At 38.1% G+C, this 23,265-nt stretch overlaps 2 protein-coding genes across 7 annotated transcripts; both read right to left on the bottom strand.

Moving 5' to 3' along the window:
• Positions 1 to 1,436: 1,436 nt before the first annotated feature.
• On the bottom strand, positions 1,437 to 12,197 carry LOC140861532 (uncharacterized). Its single transcript, XM_073264557.1, has 4 exons — positions 11,055 to 12,197; positions 10,498 to 10,826; positions 9,974 to 10,254; positions 1,437 to 1,747 (listed from the first exon to the last, which is right to left on the bottom strand). The coding sequence occupies exons 1-4, from the start codon at positions 12,195 to 12,197 to the stop codon at positions 1,437 to 1,439; spliced, it is 2,064 nt and encodes a 687-aa protein (XP_073120658.1).
• A 553-nt stretch (positions 12,198 to 12,750) lies between these two features.
• LOC140865710 (tyrosine decarboxylase 2-like) lies at positions 12,751 to 18,641 on the bottom strand. 6 transcript variants are annotated; one of them, XM_073270435.1, is made up of 9 exons: positions 18,250 to 18,641; positions 17,591 to 17,726; positions 17,352 to 17,444; positions 16,567 to 17,275; positions 15,000 to 15,059; positions 14,118 to 14,282; positions 13,544 to 13,600; positions 13,054 to 13,440; positions 12,751 to 12,922 (listed from the first exon to the last, which is right to left on the bottom strand). In XM_073270435.1, exons 4-8 carry the CDS (start codon positions 16,807 to 16,809, stop codon positions 13,417 to 13,419), a joined length of 549 nt encoding a protein of 182 aa, XP_073126536.1. In that variant the 5' UTR covers positions 16,810 to 17,275; positions 17,352 to 17,444; positions 17,591 to 17,726; positions 18,250 to 18,641; the 3' UTR covers positions 12,751 to 12,922; positions 13,054 to 13,416. The 6 variants fall into 6 exon arrangements, with proteins under 6 accessions (XP_073126536.1, XP_073126537.1, XP_073126534.1 ...); XM_073270436.1 differs by having other exon boundaries at positions 13,054 to 13,196; XM_073270433.1 differs by having other exon boundaries at positions 13,029 to 13,193.
• Positions 18,642 to 23,265: the final 4,624 nt, after the last annotated feature.

The raw sequence follows: 23,265 nt of genomic DNA, 5'->3' as shown, positions 1-23,265 counted from the left end.
CTAGTAGCACTCAAATACAAAAGACTACCGATCATGCTTCTGTAGAGGGTGTTGTCAATACCTTCGGCAACATCCTCCCTTGACAGTTTTTTATTAGACCCCATAGGTGTACGCATGTGTTTAGTGTTCTCATTCAGAAACTTTTTCACCAAATTTTTAGCATACTTGATTTGACACAAAAATATACCATCATGCATTTGTTTTACTTGAAATCCCAAGAAATAAGTTAACTCACAAACTATGCTCATCTGAAATGTAGAAAACATGAACTTCACAAAATCATTAACAAGTTTATCATTTGAAGAACAAAAGATTATATCATCTACATAAATTTGGCAAAATAAGATATTACCTTGATACTTTTGCGCAAATAAAGTTTTATCTACTTCACCTCTTTTGAATCCAATATTGAGCAATTACTCGATTAATCTTTCATACGATGCACGTGGTGCTTGTTTCAATCCATACAATGTCTTTTTAAAATTATGCACATAATGAAGATGATTAGGATCTTCAAAACCCTTAGGTTGTTTCACATAAACTTCCTCATTCAAAATCCCATTTAAAAAGGCACTTTTTACATCCATTTGAAAAAGTTTCATTCTCATGTAACCAATGTTCTAAAAAGCGCTAGGCGGTAGTCGGTCGGCGACCCACGGCCTAGCGCCTAGCCGACTATGCGGTTTTTTTTAGCCTAAAAAATTAAATTTTTGAATATTTATGAGTTTCACTATGGAAAATAATTTTTATATCTTATGTTTTTTCAATTTGTGTAAAATTCTTTCAAAAAATTAAAATATCTACTTTTAAGTTTTTTTTATTAATTAAAAAAATTAATTTTTTTTAATTTTTATTAATGGGTAAACCGACTAGGCAGTAGGTGACCCAGGCGGTGCCCAGGCGGCTTAGGCGCCTGAGGCGACGCCTAGGAAGCAGGCGCCTAGGCGGTGCCCAGGCCGCTTAGGCGGCTGAGGCGCCACCTAGGCGGCCAATTAATCGGGCGACGCCCAGAGCACCGCCCAGGCATTAGTCGAGGCGGCGGGTCACCGCCCATCGCCTAGGCGGGGATTTTTAGAACACTGCATGTAACATGAAATGATAAGAAAAAGTCGGAATGACTCAATGCGGGCTACAAAAGAAAAGGTTTCATCAAAATCCAACCCCTCAACCTATGTATACCCTTGAGCTATCAACCTAGCTTTATTTTTAATGATGTTTTTCAACTCATCAGTTTTATTTTTGAAAATACATTTAGTTCCTATAACATTGCCATGAGCAGGACACGGTACCAAGTACCAAACATCATTCCTAACAAATTGTTCTAACTCTTCATACATAGAATTGACCCAAAATTCATCTTTTAGAGCTTCTTAAACCTTTTTGGGTTCAATTCTTGAAACAAAACAAGAAAATCTTACCTGAGAAATACATAGAACTCATACATATTCGACCTTCCAATTTTCAGTAGTCCACCTTCTCTTTTCTCGAGTTTGCAAGTCTCCATGCACATCTCCAATAACTTGTGAGGTTGGATAGTTCTTCTGAATTCTGCTTGGAATATTCTTTTCAGTTTCGTTTACCTCACTGTACTCATCAATATTCTCATCAGTAAGCTGTTCATCTTTAGTTTCTGGAATTTTTGCAGAAGGTGTTGTCGGAGATGTTGTAACACCTTGGACAACATCTGAATTTCCAGAATTATCCCGCAAATCATCAACTTCATCTTCATCTGTTTTCTTCTTTAGATCTGCAAAGTCATCAAAAACAACATTAATGGATTCGAAGATAGTCCTACTTCTCAAGTTAAACATTCTATAGGCTCAGCTATTTGATGAATATCCCAAGAATATACACTTATCACTCTTTGCATCAAACTTAGCAAGATGATCCCTATCATTCAAAACGTGACATACACATCCAAAAACATAAAAAATATTTAAGGTTTGGCCTCTTTCCCATGATAATATCATAGGATGTCATAGTAGTACCATTTCTCAAATAAACTCTATTTGCAATATGACATGCAATATTCAAGGCTTCAGCCCAAAAACCTTTTGAAATATTTTTTGAACTTAACATCACTCTTGTCATCTCTTGCAAAGTTCTATTTTTCTTTTCAGCAATTTTATTCTGTTGTGGGGGTTTTAGGAGCAAAAAATTCATGAAAAATACACTTTTTATCACACAAACTAGCAAAATAAGAGTTTTCGAACTCCTTATTATTAACAGTGCGAATTCGGATTACCTTCAGACTATGGAGATTCAAAATCTTAGTAAGCAATTTCTTGAAGGCATAATACGTGTCTGATTTTTCACTTAAAAATTTCACCCATATGTATCGTAAAAGATCATCAACACAAACGAAAGAATATTTCTTACCACCGAAGCTTTAAACATCCATTGGAATCACAAGTCCATATGTATAAGCTCAAGACAGCGTGTTGTCACATGTAGTAGCCCGTAACCAAATCAGTAATTAAGGAATTAATCATAATTACTTGGGTAGAGTTCGGAAGCTCCGAAGGTGAGTTCGGAAGCTCCGATCAGGATCGGAAGCTCCGAACAGGATCGGAAGCTCCGATCGATATTACGTCAGGCATGACGTGTGGCAAGATCGGAAGCTCCGATCATGACCGGAAGCTCCGATCACCCCTATCCAGAATCAACAAATGATATTTTGACACGTGGTAGATCAGGATCTTCGAAAGCTCCGATGGCAGGATCGGACGTTCCGATTGGGGTTTGGACGTTCCGATCAAGGATCGGAAGTTTCGATCGTTGTCTATAAATAGAAGGCCGAGGCTTCACTTTCATTTTCCAATTCCGAGTTCTCTTTTCCATTCTAGTCCTTTTGGAGCTGTTCTAGTCTTTTTAGGCTTGGTCCGGAGGTCGGCGAGGCGTTCGGTAGTCGTAGCGGAGTTGTGCCCAAGTTCTGGAGGCATCGACATCAAAGGGCTAACGACGGAAGAAGGTATAGCTTTTGCTTCCTATAAATATTTAGGAGTACGCAATAGCTTAGTTAAGGCTTTTAGAGAGCTTTAATGATAGTAGTAATCATTTGGCAGTGTAGAGCAAACTATAGGCGTGGACCTAGAGTTGGTAGAGCTTGCACTGTTTTGAGGTACGAAAGTACTGTTCGAGATATCCTGACTGAGTATGCATGTATTATGTGACTGCATGGTTTATATGTCATTGATTTATGCTGCATTCATTTGCATCTTGCTGTATCTCTTTCGAGATGTCTGTTAGTAGGGTTGTACCCTATCCTGTTAGTGGATGGACTTCCATCGATTTGGGTCCGGCGTATCCACGATTATCTCGGTATGGGAGCCACCTCCTGAAGCGATGGCACAGTGTGCTACATACCAGGGCCCGGTCTGTCTCTGTTATCTGATCCTTGACCTCGAGTCTATAAGGAGTTCATTTTGCATGCATGTATACTCATACTCTCGTACTGAGCGTTTTATGCTCACGTCTCGTACTCTGTATTTTTTGGACACCCTATTCCATGGGGCAGGTTTGCGATTGGACGAGGAGGGTGGATCTAGGAGGGGCTAGTCAGTGGTTGGCCAGCTGGAGCTTCGTTTAGGATTTATTACTGTTGTTTGGGATTATATAGCTATTCGATTTGGTTGTATATTATTGGATAAAATTACAGATTCCTTTACTTGGGATTGTATATTGTTTATGGTTTCCGCAGTTTTATTCTGATATCTGTTTAATTAAGTTAATTGCATGCATAAGTTCTGTTTAGTAGGTGATCCAGGTAAGGGTCACTACATTTATGGTATCAGAGCATGAAAAAGAATTCTTGGGATTTAGTCTCATCATGAGGTATTTTTGTAGATGGCAAATCGTGACGACCGAAGTTCTCATGGCAGTGTTGGTGGGCGTTGGGGTGATGCCGACCGGGAGCCTCGTCGAGAACGGCGTCATCGTCATCATGACGATGAGCGTTTCACTGTGCGTCGATTCTTAGCTATGGGTCCTAAGCCCTTAGTTGGAGGTGAGTATCCGGAGGATGCAGAGAACTGGTTAGACCGCATGGAGACGACTTTTCAGACTTTACAATGCACCGAGGAGCAGAAGGTGGAGACCCTTGGCTATCTTCTGGATGGGTGGGTGTGCGCGCAGGTGGTGGAGGTTTACTTCTGCACTTGCGGCGAGAGGAGTGGCCACCTGGGCCGAGTTCCGCACAGCTTTCAAAAAGCGATATTTTCCTCCTGCACTCCGACAGTCGAAGGCAGGTGAGCTACTGAGTCTGCGACAGGGAGCCATGTCTATCGATGAGTATCAGCAGAGGTTCTTTGATCTGCTATCCTATTGCCCCGAGATTGCTGATAGCTCAGAGATGAAGTATAATCTATTCCTTCAGGGCCTTAACCCTGAGATCCATGACCGTGTGGCGGTTGGCGACGACATGTCCTACGAGGGTTTGGTGAGCCGTTGTCATCAGGCGGAGGACACAATTCGGCGGAAAAGGTCTTTCCCTCTGTCGAGGCCTGCTAGTTCTTTGGGTTCCCGTGCCCAAACTTTCAAGAAGTCTGGATCTTCTTCTTCCTCTGGTTCTGGAGGTGTTGTCCGTTACGGTAAGAAGGACAAGTGTGATCACTGTGGGAAGAACCATCCATCCGACAAGTGCCGTAGAGCTTCTGGAGCTTGTTTCAATTGTGGAGAGACTGGTCATATCCGGAGGGATTGTCCACTGTCTGGGGGAGGTGGTTATGGATCTGGTTCAGGATCTGGTTCTCAGGCCACCGTTCAGCAGAGGTCGCAGGGACAGTCTGCTGGGAGTTCTCATTTGAGGCCACGAGCTTCTGGCCAGGTGTTTGCCCTGAGACATGATCAGGCTGTGGAGGAGAATGAGAAAGTCATCGCAGGTACATTTATGCTTTATGGTATACCTGCTCTTGTACTTATTGACACTGGTGCATCTCATTCCTTCATTTCTGCACGTTTTGATAAGAGGCATAAGTTACCATGCATTGCACTAGACGTAGTGATGTCTGTTTCTATTCCGACGGGCCAATCTGCTTTGGCTAAGCGTCTAGTGATGGGTTGCCCTTTAGAGTTCGAAGGGAACATTCTGTTAGCGAATCATGGTCCTGACGATGGACGACTTTGATTGCATTATGGGAATAGATATGTTGACTACCTATCGAGCTTCAGTGGACTGCTGTCAGAGATTAGTACGCTTTCATCCAGAGGGGAGTGAGAGTTGGTTTTTCTATGGTGAGGGAGCGCGACCCCCGATGCCTTTGGTATCAGCTTTGAGAGCCTGTCGAGCTCTAGAGTCTGGCGGGGAAGGCTACCTTATCTATGCAGTTGATTTTTCTGCTGAGAGTATTGGGATAGAGAGCATTCCTGTTGTGGATGAATTTCCAGATGTATTTCCTGATGAGATTCCGGGTTTTCCTCCAGCTAGGGAAGTCGAGTTTGGCATAGAGATGATGCCGGGTACTTCGCCTATTTCTAGAGCACCGTATCGTCTGGCTCCGTCAGAGATGCGTGAGTTGAAGAATCAGCTACAGGATCTTTTGGACAAGGGGTACATTCGTCCTAGTGTATCTCCTTATGGAGCTCCTGTTCTCTTCGGGAAGAAGAAGGATGGGTCGATGCGGCTGTGCATTGACTATCGGCAGCTGAATCGAGTCACTGTGAAGAACAAGTATCCGTTGCCTCGTATTGATGACTTGTTTGACCAGCTGCAGGGCACATCAGTTTACTCCAAGATTAACTTGAGATCTGGGTATCATCAGTTGAGAGTCTGTGATCAGGACGTAGCCAAGACTGCATTCCGTACTCGCTATGGGCATTACGAGTTCCTAATGATGCCATTTGGTTTGACTAATGCGCCGGCTATATTCATGGATTTGATGAACCGTGTCTTCAGGGAGTATTTGGACAAGTTTGTCGTGGTCTTCATTGACGACATCTTGGTGTATTCGCGTAATACGAAAGAGCATGTTTCTCACTTACGGTTGGTACTACAGACTCTTCGAGATGAGCAGTTGTACGCCAAGCTAAGCAAGTGTGAGTTCTGGATGGATAGAGTGGTCTTTCTTGGCCATATCATATCCAGGGAAGGGATTTCTGTTGATCCAAGCAAGATTGAAGTGGTACTTAATTGGTCGCGTCCGACGACAGTTGCTGAGATCCGTAGTTTTCTGGGTCTAGCAGGGTATTATCGTCGCTTCATTCTGAACTTCTCTCAGTTAGCTCGACCTTTGACGCAGCTTACCCGCAAGGGTTTAGATTTCGAGTGGTCCTCCGAGTGTGAGGAGAATTTCTGTGAGCTTCGACGGCGGTTGACTTCTGCGCCGGTGTTGGCATTACCGTCCGGACCTGGAGGGTATGTGGTATTCACGGATGCTTCTCTTCAGGGGTAAGGTTGTGTCCTGACTCAGAATGGGCATGTGATCGCATACGCTTCTAGACAGCTGAAGCTTCACGAGGACAACTACCCAGTCCATGATTTGGAGTTAGCAACCATTGTGTTCGCTTTGAAGATCTGGCATCATTATCTGTATGGCGAGAAATTTGAGATCTTCACCGACCATAAGAGTCTCAAGTATTTGTTCACTCAGGCGGAGTTGAACATAAGGCAGAGACGTTGGATGGACTTGCTTAAGGACTATGATTGCGAGATTAAGTACCATCCGGGAGCTGCTAATCTCACCGCTGATGCTTTGAGTCGCAAGGTGCGACTATCCGCACTTCAGACTTGTTCGATGTCTAGTGCAATCAGTGACTGTTGTACTTCAGGTTATACCTTCAAGCATAAGAAAGGTATGCAGAGTATCCAAATGTTTGCGATATTATTTGAGCCAACTTTGTATTCGCGGATCTGAGATGCTCAGATGTCTGATTTGAAGACCCAGCGTTTAGCTCGTCTAGCTAACGAGGGTAGCTCGTCTGGATTTCATTATCAGTCAGATGGCTTTCTGTGTTTGTCTGGTAGGCTTGTGATTCCGCAGGATGAAGAGTTGCGAGAGGAGATTTTGTCTCAGGCACATCGCACTAAGTTGAGTATTCATCCTGGGAGCAACAAGATGTACAAGGATCTACGTACTCGTTTCTGGTAGAAGGGAATGAAACGCAGTGTTTATCAGTTTGTTTTGAGATATTTGGTGTGTCAACAGGTCAAGGCAGAGTACCGACGACCTGGAGGATTGCTTCACAGTCTGCCTATTCCTGAATGGAAATGGGAGTTTATCACAATGGACTTTGTGACCCATTTTCCGGTATCCCCGAGGAACTGTGATGCTATCTGGGTTGTGGTGGACCGACTCACCAAGTCAGCGCATTTCATTGCCTATAGCCGAGAGCATTCTGTGGATCGTATGGCACGGATGTACATTTAGGAGATCGTTCGACTTCATGGAGTGCCTGTGAGCATTGTCAGCGATCGGGACCCCAGGTTCACTTCTAGATTTTGGGGGAGTGTTCAGCGTCCGATGGGTACTACTCTTAGTTTGAGTACTGCCTATCATCCGGAGACTGATGGTCAGTCAGAGCGCACTATCCGTACTTTAGAGGATATTCTTAGAGCGTGCGTCATGGATTTTGGTTCAGCCTGGCAGAATCATTTGTCGTTGATCGAGTTCGCGTACAACAAAAACTATCAAACTAGTATTGGGATGGCACCTTTTGAGGCGTTTACGGGCGACGTTGTCGTACTCCACTCTTCTGGGAAGAAGTGGGGGAGAGACAGGCTGAGGGACCGGAATTTATCCAGCAGGCGATAGACATTGTTGATCAGATCAAGAAACGAATTAAGACTGCACAGGATCGTCAGGCCAGCTACGCTAATACCAAGCGTAGGCCTTTGCAGTTTGATATCGGGGAGAAAGTGTTTCTGAGAGTATCACCTTTCCTCAAGATTCTCAGATTTGGCCTTAAGGGCAAGTTGTCTCCCAGATTTATCAGTCCGTTTGAGATCTTGGAGAGCATTGGCGATTTGTCTTATCGACTAGCTTTGCTACCGCATATTTCCAGTATTCACGGCGTGTTCCACGTATCTCTGTTGCGATGGTATGTGGCGGATGAATCTCATATTCTGCAGCGATCTGAGGTTCAGGTAGACAAGGATTTGACTTATGTTGAGAAACCTCTTCGTATCCAGGATTATAAGGATAAGGTTTTACGGAACAAAGTCATTCCTTTGGTTTTAGTTCAGTGGCAGCGCCGAGGCACTGAGGAAGCTACTTGGGAGCTTGAGGACAGGATGCGTAAAGACCATCCTGAGTTGTTTTGATTTCATTCTTTAAGTTGTATTCAGTTGCAAACTCTGTAAACGTTTGATTTGAATAAAGAATGTTTCTGATTTCTGTATTTGCATTCGGTACTTAAGATCTGATTTCGAGGACGAAATATCTTAAGTGGGGGAGAATGTAGTAGCCCGTAACCAAATCAGTAATTAAGGAATTAATCATAATTACTTGGGTAGAGTTCGGAAGCTCCGAAGGTGAGTTCGGAAGCTCCGATCAGGATCGGAAGCTCCGAACAGGATCGGAAGCTCCGATCGATATTACGTCAGGCATGACGTGTGGCAAGATCGGAAGCTCCGATCAGGACCGGAAGCTCCGATCACCCCTATCCGGAATCAACAAGTGATATTTTGACACATGGCAGATCAGGATCTTCGGAAGCTCCGATGGCAGGATCGGACGTTCCGATCGGGGTTCGGACGTTCCGATCAAGGATCGGAAGTTCCGATCGTTGTCTATAAATAGAAGGCCGAGGCTTCACTGTCATTTGCCAATTCCGAGTTCTCCTTTCCATTCTAGTCCTTTTGGAGCTGTTCTAGTCTTCTTAGGCTTGGTCCGGAGGTCGGCGAGGCATTCGGTAGTCGTAGCGGAGTTGTGCCCAAGTTCTGGAGGCATCGACATCAAAGGGCTAACGACGGAAGAAGGTATAGCTTTTGCTTCCTATAAATATTTAGGAGTACGCAATAGCTTAGTTAAGGCTTTTAGAGCGCTTTAATGATAGTAGTAATCATTTGGCAGTGTAGAGCAGACTATAGGCGTGGACCTAGAGTTGGTAGAGCGTGCACTGTTTTTAGGTACGAAAGTACTATTCGAGATATCCTGACTGAGTATGCATGTATTATGTGACTGCATGGTTTATATGTCATTGATTTATGCTGCATTCATTTGCATCTTGTTGTATCTCTTTCGAGATGTCTGTTAGTAGGGTTGTACCCTATCCTGTTAGTAGATGGACTTCCATCGATTTGGGTCCGGCGTATCCACGGTTATCTCGGTATGGTAGCCACCTCCTGAAGCGACGGCACAGCGTGCTACATACCAGGGCCCGGTCTGTCTCTGTTATCTGATCCTTGACCTCGAGTCTATAGGGAGTTCACTTTGCATGCATGTATACTCATACTCTCGTACTGAGCGTTTTATGCTCACGTCTCGTACTCTGTATTTTTTGGACACCCTATTCCATGGGGCAGGTTTGCGATTGGACGAGGAGGGTGGATCTAGGAGGGGCTAGTCAGTGGTTGGCCAGCTGGAGCTTCGTCTAGGATTTATTACTGTTGTTTGGGATTATACAGCTATTCGATTTGGTTGTATATTATTGGATAAAATTACAGATTCTTTTACTTGGGATTGTATATTGTTTATGGTTTCCGCAGTTTTATTCTGATATCAATTTAATTAAGTTAATTGCATGCATAAGTTCTGTTTAGTAGGTGATCCGGGTAAGGGTCACTACATCACAGATGTTGGCAACACCTCGTGTGACGCCTTAGTCAGCTTCCCTTTTTGACATGCTTCGCACAAAAATGGAACACCAGATTTTAAGTTAGCCATACCTCTAACATCATCTAACTTACTCAAGTTCTTTAGCGTCTTGAAATTTGCATAACCCAATTTTTGATGTCATAGGTCAAATTTCGTCACTTTTGTGTGTCTACAAGCCATCTCTTCTCCAAGTTGATAACAATTGTCGGATGATCTAGTACCTATCATGACACACAAATTTGAACTATCAAAAACTTTGCATTCATTCTTATCAAATTGAACATGTAAATTTTCATCACAAAGTTGGCTTATGCTTATTAGATTTGTAGTTAATCCTACAACATGAAGCACATTGCGAAGCTTAGGCAGACCAGCAACATTCAGTGTTCCTTTTCCAACTATGTTTACCTTTGAACCACCTCCATAGGTTAATTTTCCACTTTTATGTTCAACATAATCAGTGAGAAACTTCTTGAAACCTGTCATATGACGTGAGCTACCGCTATCAAAGTACCAAGCACCTGAAACATTAGTTCTCAAAGAATTATAAATCATATAACAGTGAATATCAACTTTTGATACCCAAAACTTTCTTACAGTAGATCTGTTTTTGGGGATGTCGTGGTAGGGTGTTGGAAACATCTTAGGCAACACCTTCGATGCAGATCTCTGTCTGTAGTCTTCCTGCAGCTTAAAACAATATGGTTGGATATGACCAGGTATATGACAGCAGTGAAAAATTTACTTATGTTTCCTTTTAGACATTGAAGGAGCAGTAGGCTGTGGTTTTGGTTTTGGAGGATCAATTGGTGTGGCCTTCTTGGTTGAGATTTTAGTACTGCTGCTTTCCTTGACAAACACAGGGCCTTTCGAGCATTCACCAACTTCAAATTTATTGTTCTCAAAACCTAAACCAGTTGTACCATCTCTTTCCATCATGAGTAAAGAATCAAGCTTGATAGTGCTTGAATTAAACTTGGCCAAAGTAGCTTTTGCTTTTCTGAGTTCTTCCTTTAATTGGCACACTTCCAAATTTTTCTTGTTTAACACCACTTCAAGTCTCGAAACAACAGCCTTTAGATCAACATTTTCTCTTGAAAGAGTACTGTTCTACTTATTCCTTTCAATCCTGCTAGCATAAAGCTCTTCATACATCAATCGAGCTTCTTCCATAGACAATGTTTCATCACCTGTATCAGTAATACACACTTTATCAGTAGTAGATGAATTTAAACAAACTGAACTTTGGGAGATGTTGCGGCCAGGTGTGGCAACACTTTCGGCAACACCTAAAGGATTGACTTGAAAACACTTCTTGCTTTCCAGTAAGGCAGATAATGCAGTGTGACTCTCTTCATCTTCCTGTTCTTCATATTTTTCAGACTCTTCATCACTCAAGGACGTGTTCATTCCCTTCCTAAGCATGTTAGCACACTCATTTGCATAGTGTCCAAAGCCTTGACATGCATGACACTGAACAGTGTCTAACTTCTTTGAAACAGGCTTTTTCTTTCCTTCCAACATCATTTTAGGCTTAGGAGGATTAGTAAACTTCCTTGGTGACTGTTCTGATCCAGTGATTTTCAAAGGCTTGTTGGAGAACATTGGAGCCTTGAGTTTTTGATCAAAATTCTTGACCTCCTTCATTCTTCGTAGATATTCATTGAAATTTTTGGTCATCAATGAAATCGTATCCTCTCCAAGATCAGATTGAAGAACATTTTGACAAAATTGAGCATACTCTTTATATGATTCATCAGAAGTTTTCAAGGCAATTGTATTTCCTTTATCCTTCTTTTGTGCAGTGTTATTCATCTCAAACACTTGAAGTATACTTATCAGTTCTGTCCGCTTCATCTTCGAGGTATCCTTGACTTCTTCAAGCGCCCAAATTTTACCATTGAATCTCTCAGGTAGTGATCGAATAACTTTATTCACAGGTCTTTCATTTGAAATCGGTTCTCCAAGAGTGAATGTCTCAGTAACTATCTCTCGAATACGTTGATCATACTCAAAAATTGTTTCATCTTCACTCATGCAAAGATTCTCGAACTTTGAATTTATTAACCTCATCTTTGTTCTCTTGACACTTTTAGACCCTTCACAGTGCTCTTGTAGGGTATTCCATGCATCCTTGGCTACAACATAGTCAGCAATAAGGCCAAACATCCTCATGTCCAAACTGGAAAATATGGCGTTGATGGCCTTAGCGTTAAAGATTGAAAGTTGTGTCTCCTCGGTTGTCCATGCAGTTTCTGGCTTTATGATATAGTCACCATCTTTGTCCACGAGTTTTGGAGCAGTCCAACCTATAAGTATGATTTTCCTTGCACGTTCATCCATAGCTTTTATGGTAAATCGCATCCTTGTCTTCCATAGAGGATAATTCGTTCCATCAAGAACTAGAGACTTAAAAAACGAATTTTCAGAAGCAGATGATTCCATCTTATTTTCTGTAATAAAATAAACAAACCAGGCACTACAAGAAAAATGGCCAAAGACAACGCTTTTTCCGCGTTGTTAATGTCCCCGAAAAAGCGTTGTCGTAGGCAGTGTTGTAAAAGACCACGCTCAAAGACAACGCAGAAAAAGCGTTGTCCTTTCCAGAAACGACAACGCTTAAAAAGCGTTGTCGTATCTAAAAACGACAACGCTTTTTAAGAGTTGTCTTTTATAAAAAGCGTTGTCGTTTCTGGAAAAAACAAGCTTTTTAAGTGAAACGACAACGCTTAAAAAGCGTTGTCGTATCTAAAAATGACAACGCTTTTTTAAGCGTTGTCTTTTATAAAAAGCGTTGTCGTTTCTGGAAAACACAACGCTTTTTAAGTGTCGTTGTATTTGGAAAAGACAACGCTTCAAAAAAGCGTTGTCTTTTCTGGTAAAGACAACGCTTTGTTCAAAAAAAAAACAAAAAAAAAATTAATTCACAAATTTTCAATATTATAAGTCACTCAAAATTCAAAAATTTGTAAAATAAAATTTAATATAGAGTCTTCCAATATTATAAATCATTCAAATAAAAAAATAATCGAATTCTAATGTAATGAACACTAGGAAAAAACTATGCATTAATCTCGAAAAACATTGATTCCTTCTTTCAGCACATGCTAGCATTGCGAGCTTTCATAAAAGCCGCAACAATCTCTTTTCCTTTAATTTGTATCTTCATACTGTAAATTATTAAAAATAAAAACAAACATAAAAAAAATATGAATAGATTAAAATGAAAAGTAAACTTAAAAAAATATTTATCAGTAAAAGAACATGAACTAATACATAAAATTATCATTAAGAAAAGTACTCTAATGTTAAGCAATTCAGTAACCCCTTCGAATCCCTTGAAATGCTATTGCGCGCATTGTCTGGATGTCATATCGCTCACAGACCCTTGTTCCATTTTCAGTCCACCACATATCTGCCTCTTTCTATGTGAAGTATTTTCTACTGTAGGAAACAACAAAACTTCTGAGTGGGGTGACCGAGGTAAACTAGTACAAATTATAAACGACCGTCTCTAAGCAAAACTGCATCTTTAAGTTTATACACATCACTTATACAAGATTCAGATCATGAACACTATTCTAAGCAGAGAACTTAGAAAAGAAAAGAGTGCTCGTCATGACACAGTGAGAAGCATATAGTCACGCTTTCTCAGTCCACAACTTCAATATCTAAACCTTGTAGGATCCTAATAAGGCAAGTTAACAAAGAACATAATAAATACATACATATTGCAACATAATATCACTACACATTACAAAAATATAATGGCAGTATGTTAAAGTGCTTACTTTATTCTCTAGGTACTCTGCCCTTGTTGAGAGTGGCTGGATGAGCGCATGTCTTTCCTATAAACATTTGATTAGTCTTAATATAGTTCAGTCCCAGTAACAGAAGAGAATAGATAGCTCATGAAGCACTAAACTTCAGGTATTCTTTACCAAAGTATTGTTGGTTTTGCAATAATAAAGAGTTTATTTAAAGAATTGGTTGATTCAGAAGTATCTTACATGTAAATATCAGAACACCTAGCACTCTGTTGCATAACAAAGATAATTTGATATTGCAAAACAAAGCGCTAGTTTAGAATGTTTTAGCATCATAGAATGATAAAAGTCGGCGAAAATAAAGAAAAGGATATCATTGATCAACACCTCCTAAGAAATTTCATAGAGAGAATAAATTAGCATATATGTAGATACGGCTAGTTAGGTAGCTTCAAATATTGGTTAATATAATTTTATGTCTCAATAGTTGCTTTTCTACACCTCCTTTCAAACCAAAAGATGGAATTATTCTTCATGCCACAGTGTGAGAAATGGCTGGAATTACAATATTCCAAGAATAATAAATTTGAAAGCATACCTTCACCCAAAGAGCCGAGCAATCAAAATTGGTCAAAAAACACTTGTGTGCATTCATGTTGAAAGAGTCAGCTTCCCCAACTCCATCTAAGTAGGGACGAAACTCTGGGCAGATACAAGTACTTCCAGCATAAGCAGCATCCACATGAAACCATAGCCCATTACTCTGTATGTCATCATGCATGCAGTAGAAGTGCTTTTATCCTTTTTGTAATGTTAAGATTAAAGACGACCCATCTTTACGAGTAATAATGAAAACCATCAGACCAGGACAGATTCTTACCTTGTAAGTCCGAGTTTTTGTAAACTTTTCTAGTTGAACACTCTCAGACTTTTAACACAAGCGATTTGCTATCTAAGCTAACCTCACCAAGAAAATGGACAAAACCAAGTGAAGCCTGCTTGGCTTAGATACGTACAACAAATTATGTCTCAACGAGTGATGCCTTTTCCATTTCTCAATTAAAAATATGGGTGCTTTAACAGGTTGATTGATACCGCAAAATGATAAATTGTTGACAGATAGGAATACTGCGGAATTTAGTGGAGGGGTTATCTCTGAACTTGAGAGACGTGCTTGCATGATTAAAACAAGATTTAACATTTGAACATCAACATTTTAATCTCAATTGGGAATTCTTCAAAGGGATACTTGCTACTTGCCGTTGAGTTCAATACAGACATGGTATTAGTTGATCATTAGGGGAGAAGTTTATGAACATATGAGACATCTTGATTCAAAATGTTTCAAAAAATTGAGCCCGTACGAATAACAGCCTCTCTCATGATACTGCCACTTGAACAAATAACATAACCACCGGAAAATATATGTTTTCCAGGAGCATAAAAATGTAAATCTGTCTCAGTACTGTGCAAAACTCACCTGTGAAATCTTCCCCAATGCAAGCAGAGGATCTACAGCTGCTGATGATGTAGTACCAACCTGCCAATGAAAAGATACGTTATACCCTTCGCAATAAACTCTCAGTATTCTTTAAAAAGAATTGAGTGCGACATTCATTTCATATAAGGTGATCAAGAACGATATTTCGTTCTAAACTAACTGGTTGTTTCTTGAATAATTAAGCAAACAATGTGTCAAATCTCTCGTGAAGTCAACTTACTAATTGCCAACTTTACATGATGCTGAACAAAGTACACACCTGAACCTTAGAAAACTCACATAAGAATTTCTTTGATATCAAAACTGTGCAATTTATGAGCAGAACTTTACAATTCTCATACAATCACATCAGGCAACTGTCATGAGTTCAAATACCTTAAAATCACTTGGGCAGAGGCAACACCACAGCCAATCATAAGTGAGGAGAGAACATAACAGGCTGTGATCTTTAAATACAGTAGTTAAATTTGTCCCAATTGTGAAGAAAAAAATGCATAGCACTTAAAAACCTGAGGTAGTCATTACTTAAAGAGACAGTTCTTAAAGATATTTCACTTTGTATTTACACATCAAAACCACAAATTTGCAGTTTAAGAATTTGCTTTACAAAAGTCATAACAGAGTCCTCGGTCAATGGAAAAGACTATTGCTCTAAAATAAATTGAAGAACAAATGGAGCACATGGGGAGAACAATAAATAAATAACACAAGAAGTTCCCATTTTAATTTTTTTCTTAGTTTCCTTACAGTAGCACACAAGAAGAAAGGAATTAAACCCAAGGCTATGTCCTGTGAGATTACTTTGGTTAATGATTCAGGAGAAAGAGCATATTCGGTGGAAGAATCAGTTTCCAAAATCCGTGTCATCATATTCAGTGAAAAAGCCATTAATATAGTCACCTTGTCATCATCATAATACACCCAAAGTTTAAAAAACATATTTTAAAGATTCCTCATTTCAATCCAAAATGCAATACATGTTAAATACTAAATCACCCAAAGAAAAAATGATTAATAATCAAACTTATACAATTTTAATCAATTTCGATTAACTCAAACACCCCCAAAAAAAAAAAAGAGAGAGAGAGATCTTTCTGCAAAATAGCACACTCCCATAAGCCAAAGCTGAAATCCCAACCAAAAAAAATCTACAAATCAATCCCTTCAAAGGTTTTAGAACCAAATAATCAAATTTAAGCTCATGAAACATATTACACACCCATCTGCTTTGGACTTGCCAAACTCACCCAAATTGTCTCAACTATTAATAAATGTCAAACTAAGCTAAAGATTTTTGTCAGGGGTTCCATCTATCAAATTTCATGGGTAAAGGTTTCAAATATTTCAAAGAGATTGATTACACAGAGGTTCCATCTCCCAAATTTCTGTCAGAACCACAGTAAAGCGTAGCATCTTCACATAGTTCAATTACTTATATACATAAGAAATACAAGTAAACCAAACAAATCTCCGGCCATGCACGAGTTTCAAATACAACCGACTTCAGATCATTATTTATCATGCTTCCCGAATGCAATATACGTACCAGTAGCCGTATCGGTGATTTTATCTTTGGTTTTCTTAGCCACATCATCAAGCTGATTGGCATCACCGGTACCAAGATCAGCAGCTTTTGCGCCGACAAGGCCTCCGGATAACTTATCCTTTGCCCATTCACCCAAGATCCTGTGCTCTTTCCGTCTATATTCTTGACGGTGGCCTCAAAAATCACTGCCAATAACAGTAACAAACACATGACAGTTGCCTTCATCCTGCTGTTCGCCATCATTTTCAATCCTTGATTCTTTTCTTCTCAGCTAAAAGCAATATTGGATTTTGAATACGAATAAAGGTACACAAAACACGTTTATATATATGGGTTTCTTGGTCATGCTGATGAGTCTACAAGAAGATCAAAATGTTGAACGATTTACTATATTTTATGATAGAAGACCGTACGCGGTGGTCTTCTCTGGAAAAAGCCTATAAACAAGCCCAAAACCTTCAATTAATAGCTAAAGAAATTTTTATCGCAAATCCTTCCAATCCCTTGGGTACCACAATAACTATAAATTAACTCAATCTCATTATCAACTTTGCCATTAACCAAGACATCCACATAGTAAGCGATGAAATCTATACAGGCACCGTTTTCTAAATCTTGCTTCATATCCCACATATGAGCTTCATATCTTCCTGTCCCATCTATGTATGCAAGAACCACCATCATCAAAATCAGATTGATCAACTTTTTTCTGTCCAAGAAAAGAAAAAAATAAGAAAGGTTCTCGACATTAATTTAAAGAAGTGAAAAACAAATTAAATCAGTACCTAGTAACGCCTCTTTAGATGGAAGTTCTTTCACCAAAATTATCAGAAATTTTCTTGGAACTATCGGAGTCAACAGAAACAATGGTTTTGCAACTGGTATTGTCAGTGAACAAACCATTTTTACTATTAACTCCTAAAGATAAAGCATTGGTTGTAGCAGTAAAAGGGAAGTTCTATCATATCATTACAACTCGTAACAATTGTTAATTAACAAAAATGTAGGCTCAAGACATATATACCTTGTCAAGCTGTTGAACCTCGGTGTTCCCATTAAACAATGGTTTCTTTGATAATAGTTCAGCCATTATGCATCCTCGTGACCACATGTCAATTGCAGTCGAATATTGTTTAGCTCCCAAAAGAAGTTCCGGTGCTCTAAAAGAAAACTTATAATTTAGTTCCAAGTTTAAAATGTTAAAAAAAATTGTGAAATATAACATAGAATAATACTGGGGTTACAGCAACTCTGCTTCAGGGAAAAATAATTCCTTTGTCATATAGCCGCAAACAAACAACTATGTGCGTAAAATTAAGCTCACTTGTACCGAAAAAATGAATATTTGGTTAAAAACTGAACCCAAGCTCAAATAATTCCTAAAACTCGAAGAAAGCAACTGGAATATTTTGAATCTAAACTAAAAGACCACGAAACAACCTGAAATCAGAGAAAAAATTGCCAACAATAGATGATGAACAATGTGCAGTCCCGTCGCAATCTAGTTGCAGAAATCGGGATTCGAAACTCAAGATTCAAGTTTAGATCGAAGCTTGCAGCTAATTCCATTTTCCAGCCGGGTTTGTATATTCGAAAACACGGGTTTGTATATTCAAAAAATCACAAAATTCAAAAAAACCAGAAACAAATCACTAAAAGCATTCACTAATATATGAAACTCACTCTGTATTTGCCGCAACTATCGAAGCAATAACACCTGAAGAACGAATAACAACAACTCGCACAAGTATGGTCTAACAGGGGCGACGACTTCGAATCTTCAGGTCACGATTTCTTGCTAGATTGGTATCAAAACGAAGCTTAGGATGAGCTCTAACCAAATTCTAACTCCAATAACAGATTTCCGATGCCCATGGCAGCGAATCGAAGACAAGAAATGGGTGGCTAGGGTTGGGTCATGGTGGAATCGTGAGAGCACGAGAGAGAATGATTTTTCTTATCCTAAGATGGGCTTCTCGGAGGTCATATGAAAAATATTCTGATGAATCGAGCAAGACAGCAGATTTTGATTTGAAAGAGAGAAAAAAGAGAGAGGGGTCGGAGAAGGTGATCGAGAAGAAGTGTGGGGATTTTGGGTATATTTCTCACGTAAAGGCAAGTGCAATAATATTTATTTTAAGTTTTTATTTTAAATAAAAATAATATTTTTTCTACAACACTTTTTAAAAAGTGTTGTCATACATAGGAAAAAAACGCTCATAGACAACACTTTTAAAAGCGTTGTCTTTGACCTAAAAAAAACGCTAATAGACAACGCTTTTTTAAAAAAGCGTTGTCTTTGATGAATAAAAAATATATAACGACAACGCTTTTCACTAAAAGCGTTGTCTTTTAAAAAACGACAACACTTTTCACAAAAAAGCATTGTCTTTTAAGTGTTGTATTTGTGCATTTTTGTTGTAGTGAGGATTAGTTCTTAGTGTATCAAAAATATGTCTCTGATGCCACTTGTAAGGAAATAAGGGTTGCACATAAACAGTTTGGGTGTTGTCACAAGGTGCTGACAACACATTCAATAACACCTTGAGTAATATGCAGCGGAAAATAATTAAAGCGTGAATAAAATAAACAAGAAATCAAATAAATAGACTCAGATTTTTAAGCAAGAATATAAAATACTCTTGCAGCGTCTCAGGTCAAAACTTTTACTAGAAAATATTCAAAGAGTTTTACAAACTCTAAAACTAGTGAATATTGTAAAAAACAATTTTCTCAACACAAGTGAGAAAATAAATAATAAAAGTTCTTCTAAAAGTTTTATATGAAATAGAATAAAGAAAACGAATCAAGGAAAAAAATCATTGATGCAAGAAACTCGATGAAACACCACTTTTCGATCTACGATCTTCAAGTATTCTTCACGACATCAAGTAATAATTATTGATACGATCTTCAGAAGATCTTCAATTCTTCTCTCAATGTACGTACGTGAAGCTCTTAGGAAAAATTCAAGTCATCCCTCTCTTGTACACGCCTTATGAGATTATATAGAAGAAATCCTTCTCATCTTGGTTTTCTTGTTGGCGTAAAATTCCTCTAGATTTGATCATATCAAATTTACATAAATAAGAAAATATTAATTAGATATAAGATAAGTAAATATTATAATTAAGCATAATAATATCTCAAATCTACTTTATTAAGAAAATAAATAACTTATCTAAAAGTTACTTCATGTCTAAGAAAGACAAAAGATATTAAATAAAATCTTTTTAAGCTTGAGGATTTTTAGGAATAAAATATTTCTTTCAGATATCATCAAATTTTATTTATTTAAAATAATATTATATATCTTTGATATTTAAAAAGAAGATCGTATGCATGTGAATAAATTAAAGTTGTAAATAAGTTAAATTGTAAGTCCCGAAAATATTAAGTTATTAATTATAAAATTTGAGATTTAAATTCCGAAATTGATAAAAATATTATTTGGAAATTTATGAAAATTAGAGATTTATTTCTGAGCCAAAAATATTTAATTTGAGAATTTACGGATTATGAAAATTAAATTCCGAGATTCTTAAATTAAAATTTAAAAATATTTGAAGTAAATATTTATAGGATTAAGATTGAAATTCTGAGTTTTGGGAATTAAAAAGATTAATTAGAAGCAAAGAATTGATTAAGGACCGAATTTCAAATATGCCAAAGATTAGGGACCAAAGTGCATTTTCCCCTTGCTAGTGGGAAATCACACGTTTGATTCAAATAAGAGAATTTCATGTATTTTATTTCTGATTCAGCAGAAAGAAACGAAAGAAAGAAAGAGAAAAGCTTCCGAAGCCATATTTGATACTTCGAACTCGGATTAAATTCAATCTGTCCGGTAGAATTTTAAAACGATCTTATATTTGCAATCCTGGCGTCGACGACTACGTTTTGACGTAAGTTTGATTAAGTTCTACCATGTTTGAATTTTAAGATGTTGTTAGAATTAAGATTTGATTGTATAAACGTGTTCTAGTATATACGACGATAGCATATATAAGTCGGATCGAGAAAAGATCGTCGTTCGGGCATGTTTTTGAATTATGGAAATATTTTAAAAATTCTGAAAATATGGGCTGTTGGATTTCGAAATTTAGATGTGAATTTGAAGTTGTTATTGAGTTAATATTGAGGTTATGATGATGAATATGCTTTTGGAAATATCGAATTTGATCCGTTATGCCGCCGGTTGAAGATTTTGAATTGATATGAAATTCTAAAATTGTTGGGCTGCTAATTTCGAATTTTGGAATATATATATTGATGTTGATATTGGATTTAGATCAATGTTTAAATGATGTTTATGCTTTTAGAATTATCAGTTTCGAATTGATGCGCCGTCGGTTAGAATTTCGGTTATATTATCACGTTTTGAAGTGTTTAAGAAATTATAAGATTTAGATTAGATTTAATGCTAATATTTGAGTTATAAAAACTTCAATTCAGATTAAAGTTGAAAGATATCGAGTTCGAGTCGACGAGACCGAATTGATTGAAGTTGGCTACAAGTTAGAACAATTAGACCTTGAACGAACAAAGAGGAATGAGCAGAATTTGATGATAGATTGAAGAGTTTGTCTTGTGATCAGCATTTAAAGAGTTTGAGAAGTTCAAAGCAAGAAGACAAATGTATGATTCGACATTAACCTTGACAGGTAGAATAACTCGAGAACGTGGTGGTTTTTGAGTTTATTAAATCACATACATGCATGTTTAGTTGTTCTTGCTTGATCTTATATGACTTACTTGATCTACTTGATTTAGTTGAACTTGTTGCTTATTAAATGAGTTTGTTTTATTAAACATTCTATCTTATTTAAGATCAAGAAGTGTAGATTATTATAAACGAGTTGATTGTGGTGAAATTGCTAATAGAGTCGAGATGTAATCCTTTTGAGCCACAATTCTTTCGAAACCTCGAAAGCAGAATCGAAAAGAAAATATTGGACGTGGTGAACTTATATATGGGAGGCAAAGGAATTGATTTGATTCCTATTGCCACGATTCTCAATATAGTGTTCACAGTCCAGGGAATAAGAGCTTGTTACCACCTCGAGCGGGAGCGTAGGTGGGAGGCCTGACTTTTTGCCTTATTCTATTCCTGGGATCCCAACGAGATGATTTATAATGAAATATCGATTCTGCGAGATTTAAATCCTTTACCCTTTAACCTATAACTGTGTGGTTATGATATTGATTTATTTGCTTTGAATGAAATCCGACAGTTAAGGGTATATGAACTTGTGATTGGTGTTAGTTGAAAAATGATTTGATATGTTTATATGTTTATACATATGTCTTTCATACTGAGATTTATTCTCACCGGAGTTATCCAGATGTTGCTTTGTTTGTATGTGTGCATTGCATCAGGTTGGGCTGAAGTGAGTCAGAGGATGACTTGGACGACTTGAAATTGAGAGATTTAGAGTGGAGACTCGGGTTAAGAATAGAAGTTGCTGTCAAATTAATGTTTTGAGCTGAGTTGAGATTGTATATATTTGTTGTCAAACCTTGTATGAAGTTAGTTGTTGAAAGTTTAGATTCAACTTGATTACTTGTAACAACTTGTGAATTTGTTAGTTGAGAAAGCATGTTTAGATTCATGTTAAATCTTGTCTTTAGATCTCTCTTTATTGATTTTGAGATGTTTAGAAGGTTCAAGCACATCAAATTATGTACTAGATAGCAAGAGCAGAATTCTGAGTTTTTGAATAGAGTTTCTCTCGCTCGATCGGTGAACTTCAACCGATTGAGCGAGGCCTTTTAATTTGTTGGACAGAAGTTTGCCGAATTGTCTCTCGCTCTATCGGCGAACTTCAACCGATCGAGCGAGGCCTTGATTTTAAAACAAAAAATTGATGACTTTTGCTTTCAAGTTCAGTTTGATTTATTGTAAGTTTATTCGTTTAATTATCAGTTTTATTTTGATTACGAGTCGATAATTGAGATTAGCACCCGAGGTCCCCACATAAACTTAATTATATTATAAGGAAATGCAATTATAATTTAAACTTAACATTAAGAGTGTAAGGAATAACTGGTTTCTTATAAAACAGATTTAGGTGTTGTCGGAGGTGTTGTTAGTACACCTTCAATAACATGCAGCGGAAAATATTAAAAGCGTGAATAAAATAACTAGGAACCAAATAAATAGACTCAAGAATAATTAAGCAAGAGTATTTTATACTAGAAAAACTTTCTCTAGAAAACGAATCAAAGAGTTTTACAAACCCTAAAACTAATGAATTATTGTAAAAGCAATTTTTTTTAAAGTAAGTGAGAAAATAAATAGCAATTATAATTTAAACTTAACATTAAGATTGTAAGGAATAACCGGTTTCTTATAATTAAGCAGTGTCTCAGGGCAAAACTTTCACTAGAAAACGAATCAAAGAGTTTTACAAACCCTAAAACTAGTGAATTATTGTAAAAGCAATTTTTTTAAAGTAAGTGAGAAAATAAATAGCAAAGCATCTCCTAAAAATTCTATACGAAATAGAATAAGGAACAAAAAATAAGGAGACGATCCTTTGATGCCGAACACACGGGAGCAATACCCTTCGATCTTCAATGCTCTCAAACCTTCAACGACATCCAAGGTAACACGACCCAAACAAGCTTCAACACTTCATTCTGAAGTCTCTCAATGTAATGCATGTATTGAAGCCCTCAATTCTCTCTTGGTCGTGT

Source organism: Henckelia pumila, chromosome 4 (assembly GCF_033568475.1).
Source record: "Henckelia pumila isolate YLH828 chromosome 4, ASM3356847v2, whole genome shotgun sequence".
Taxonomy (NCBI): domain Eukaryota; kingdom Viridiplantae; phylum Streptophyta; class Magnoliopsida; order Lamiales; family Gesneriaceae; genus Henckelia; species Henckelia pumila.
The sequence above is the reverse complement of the archived record's forward strand: the minus strand, read 5'-3'. Positions and strand labels throughout refer to the sequence as shown.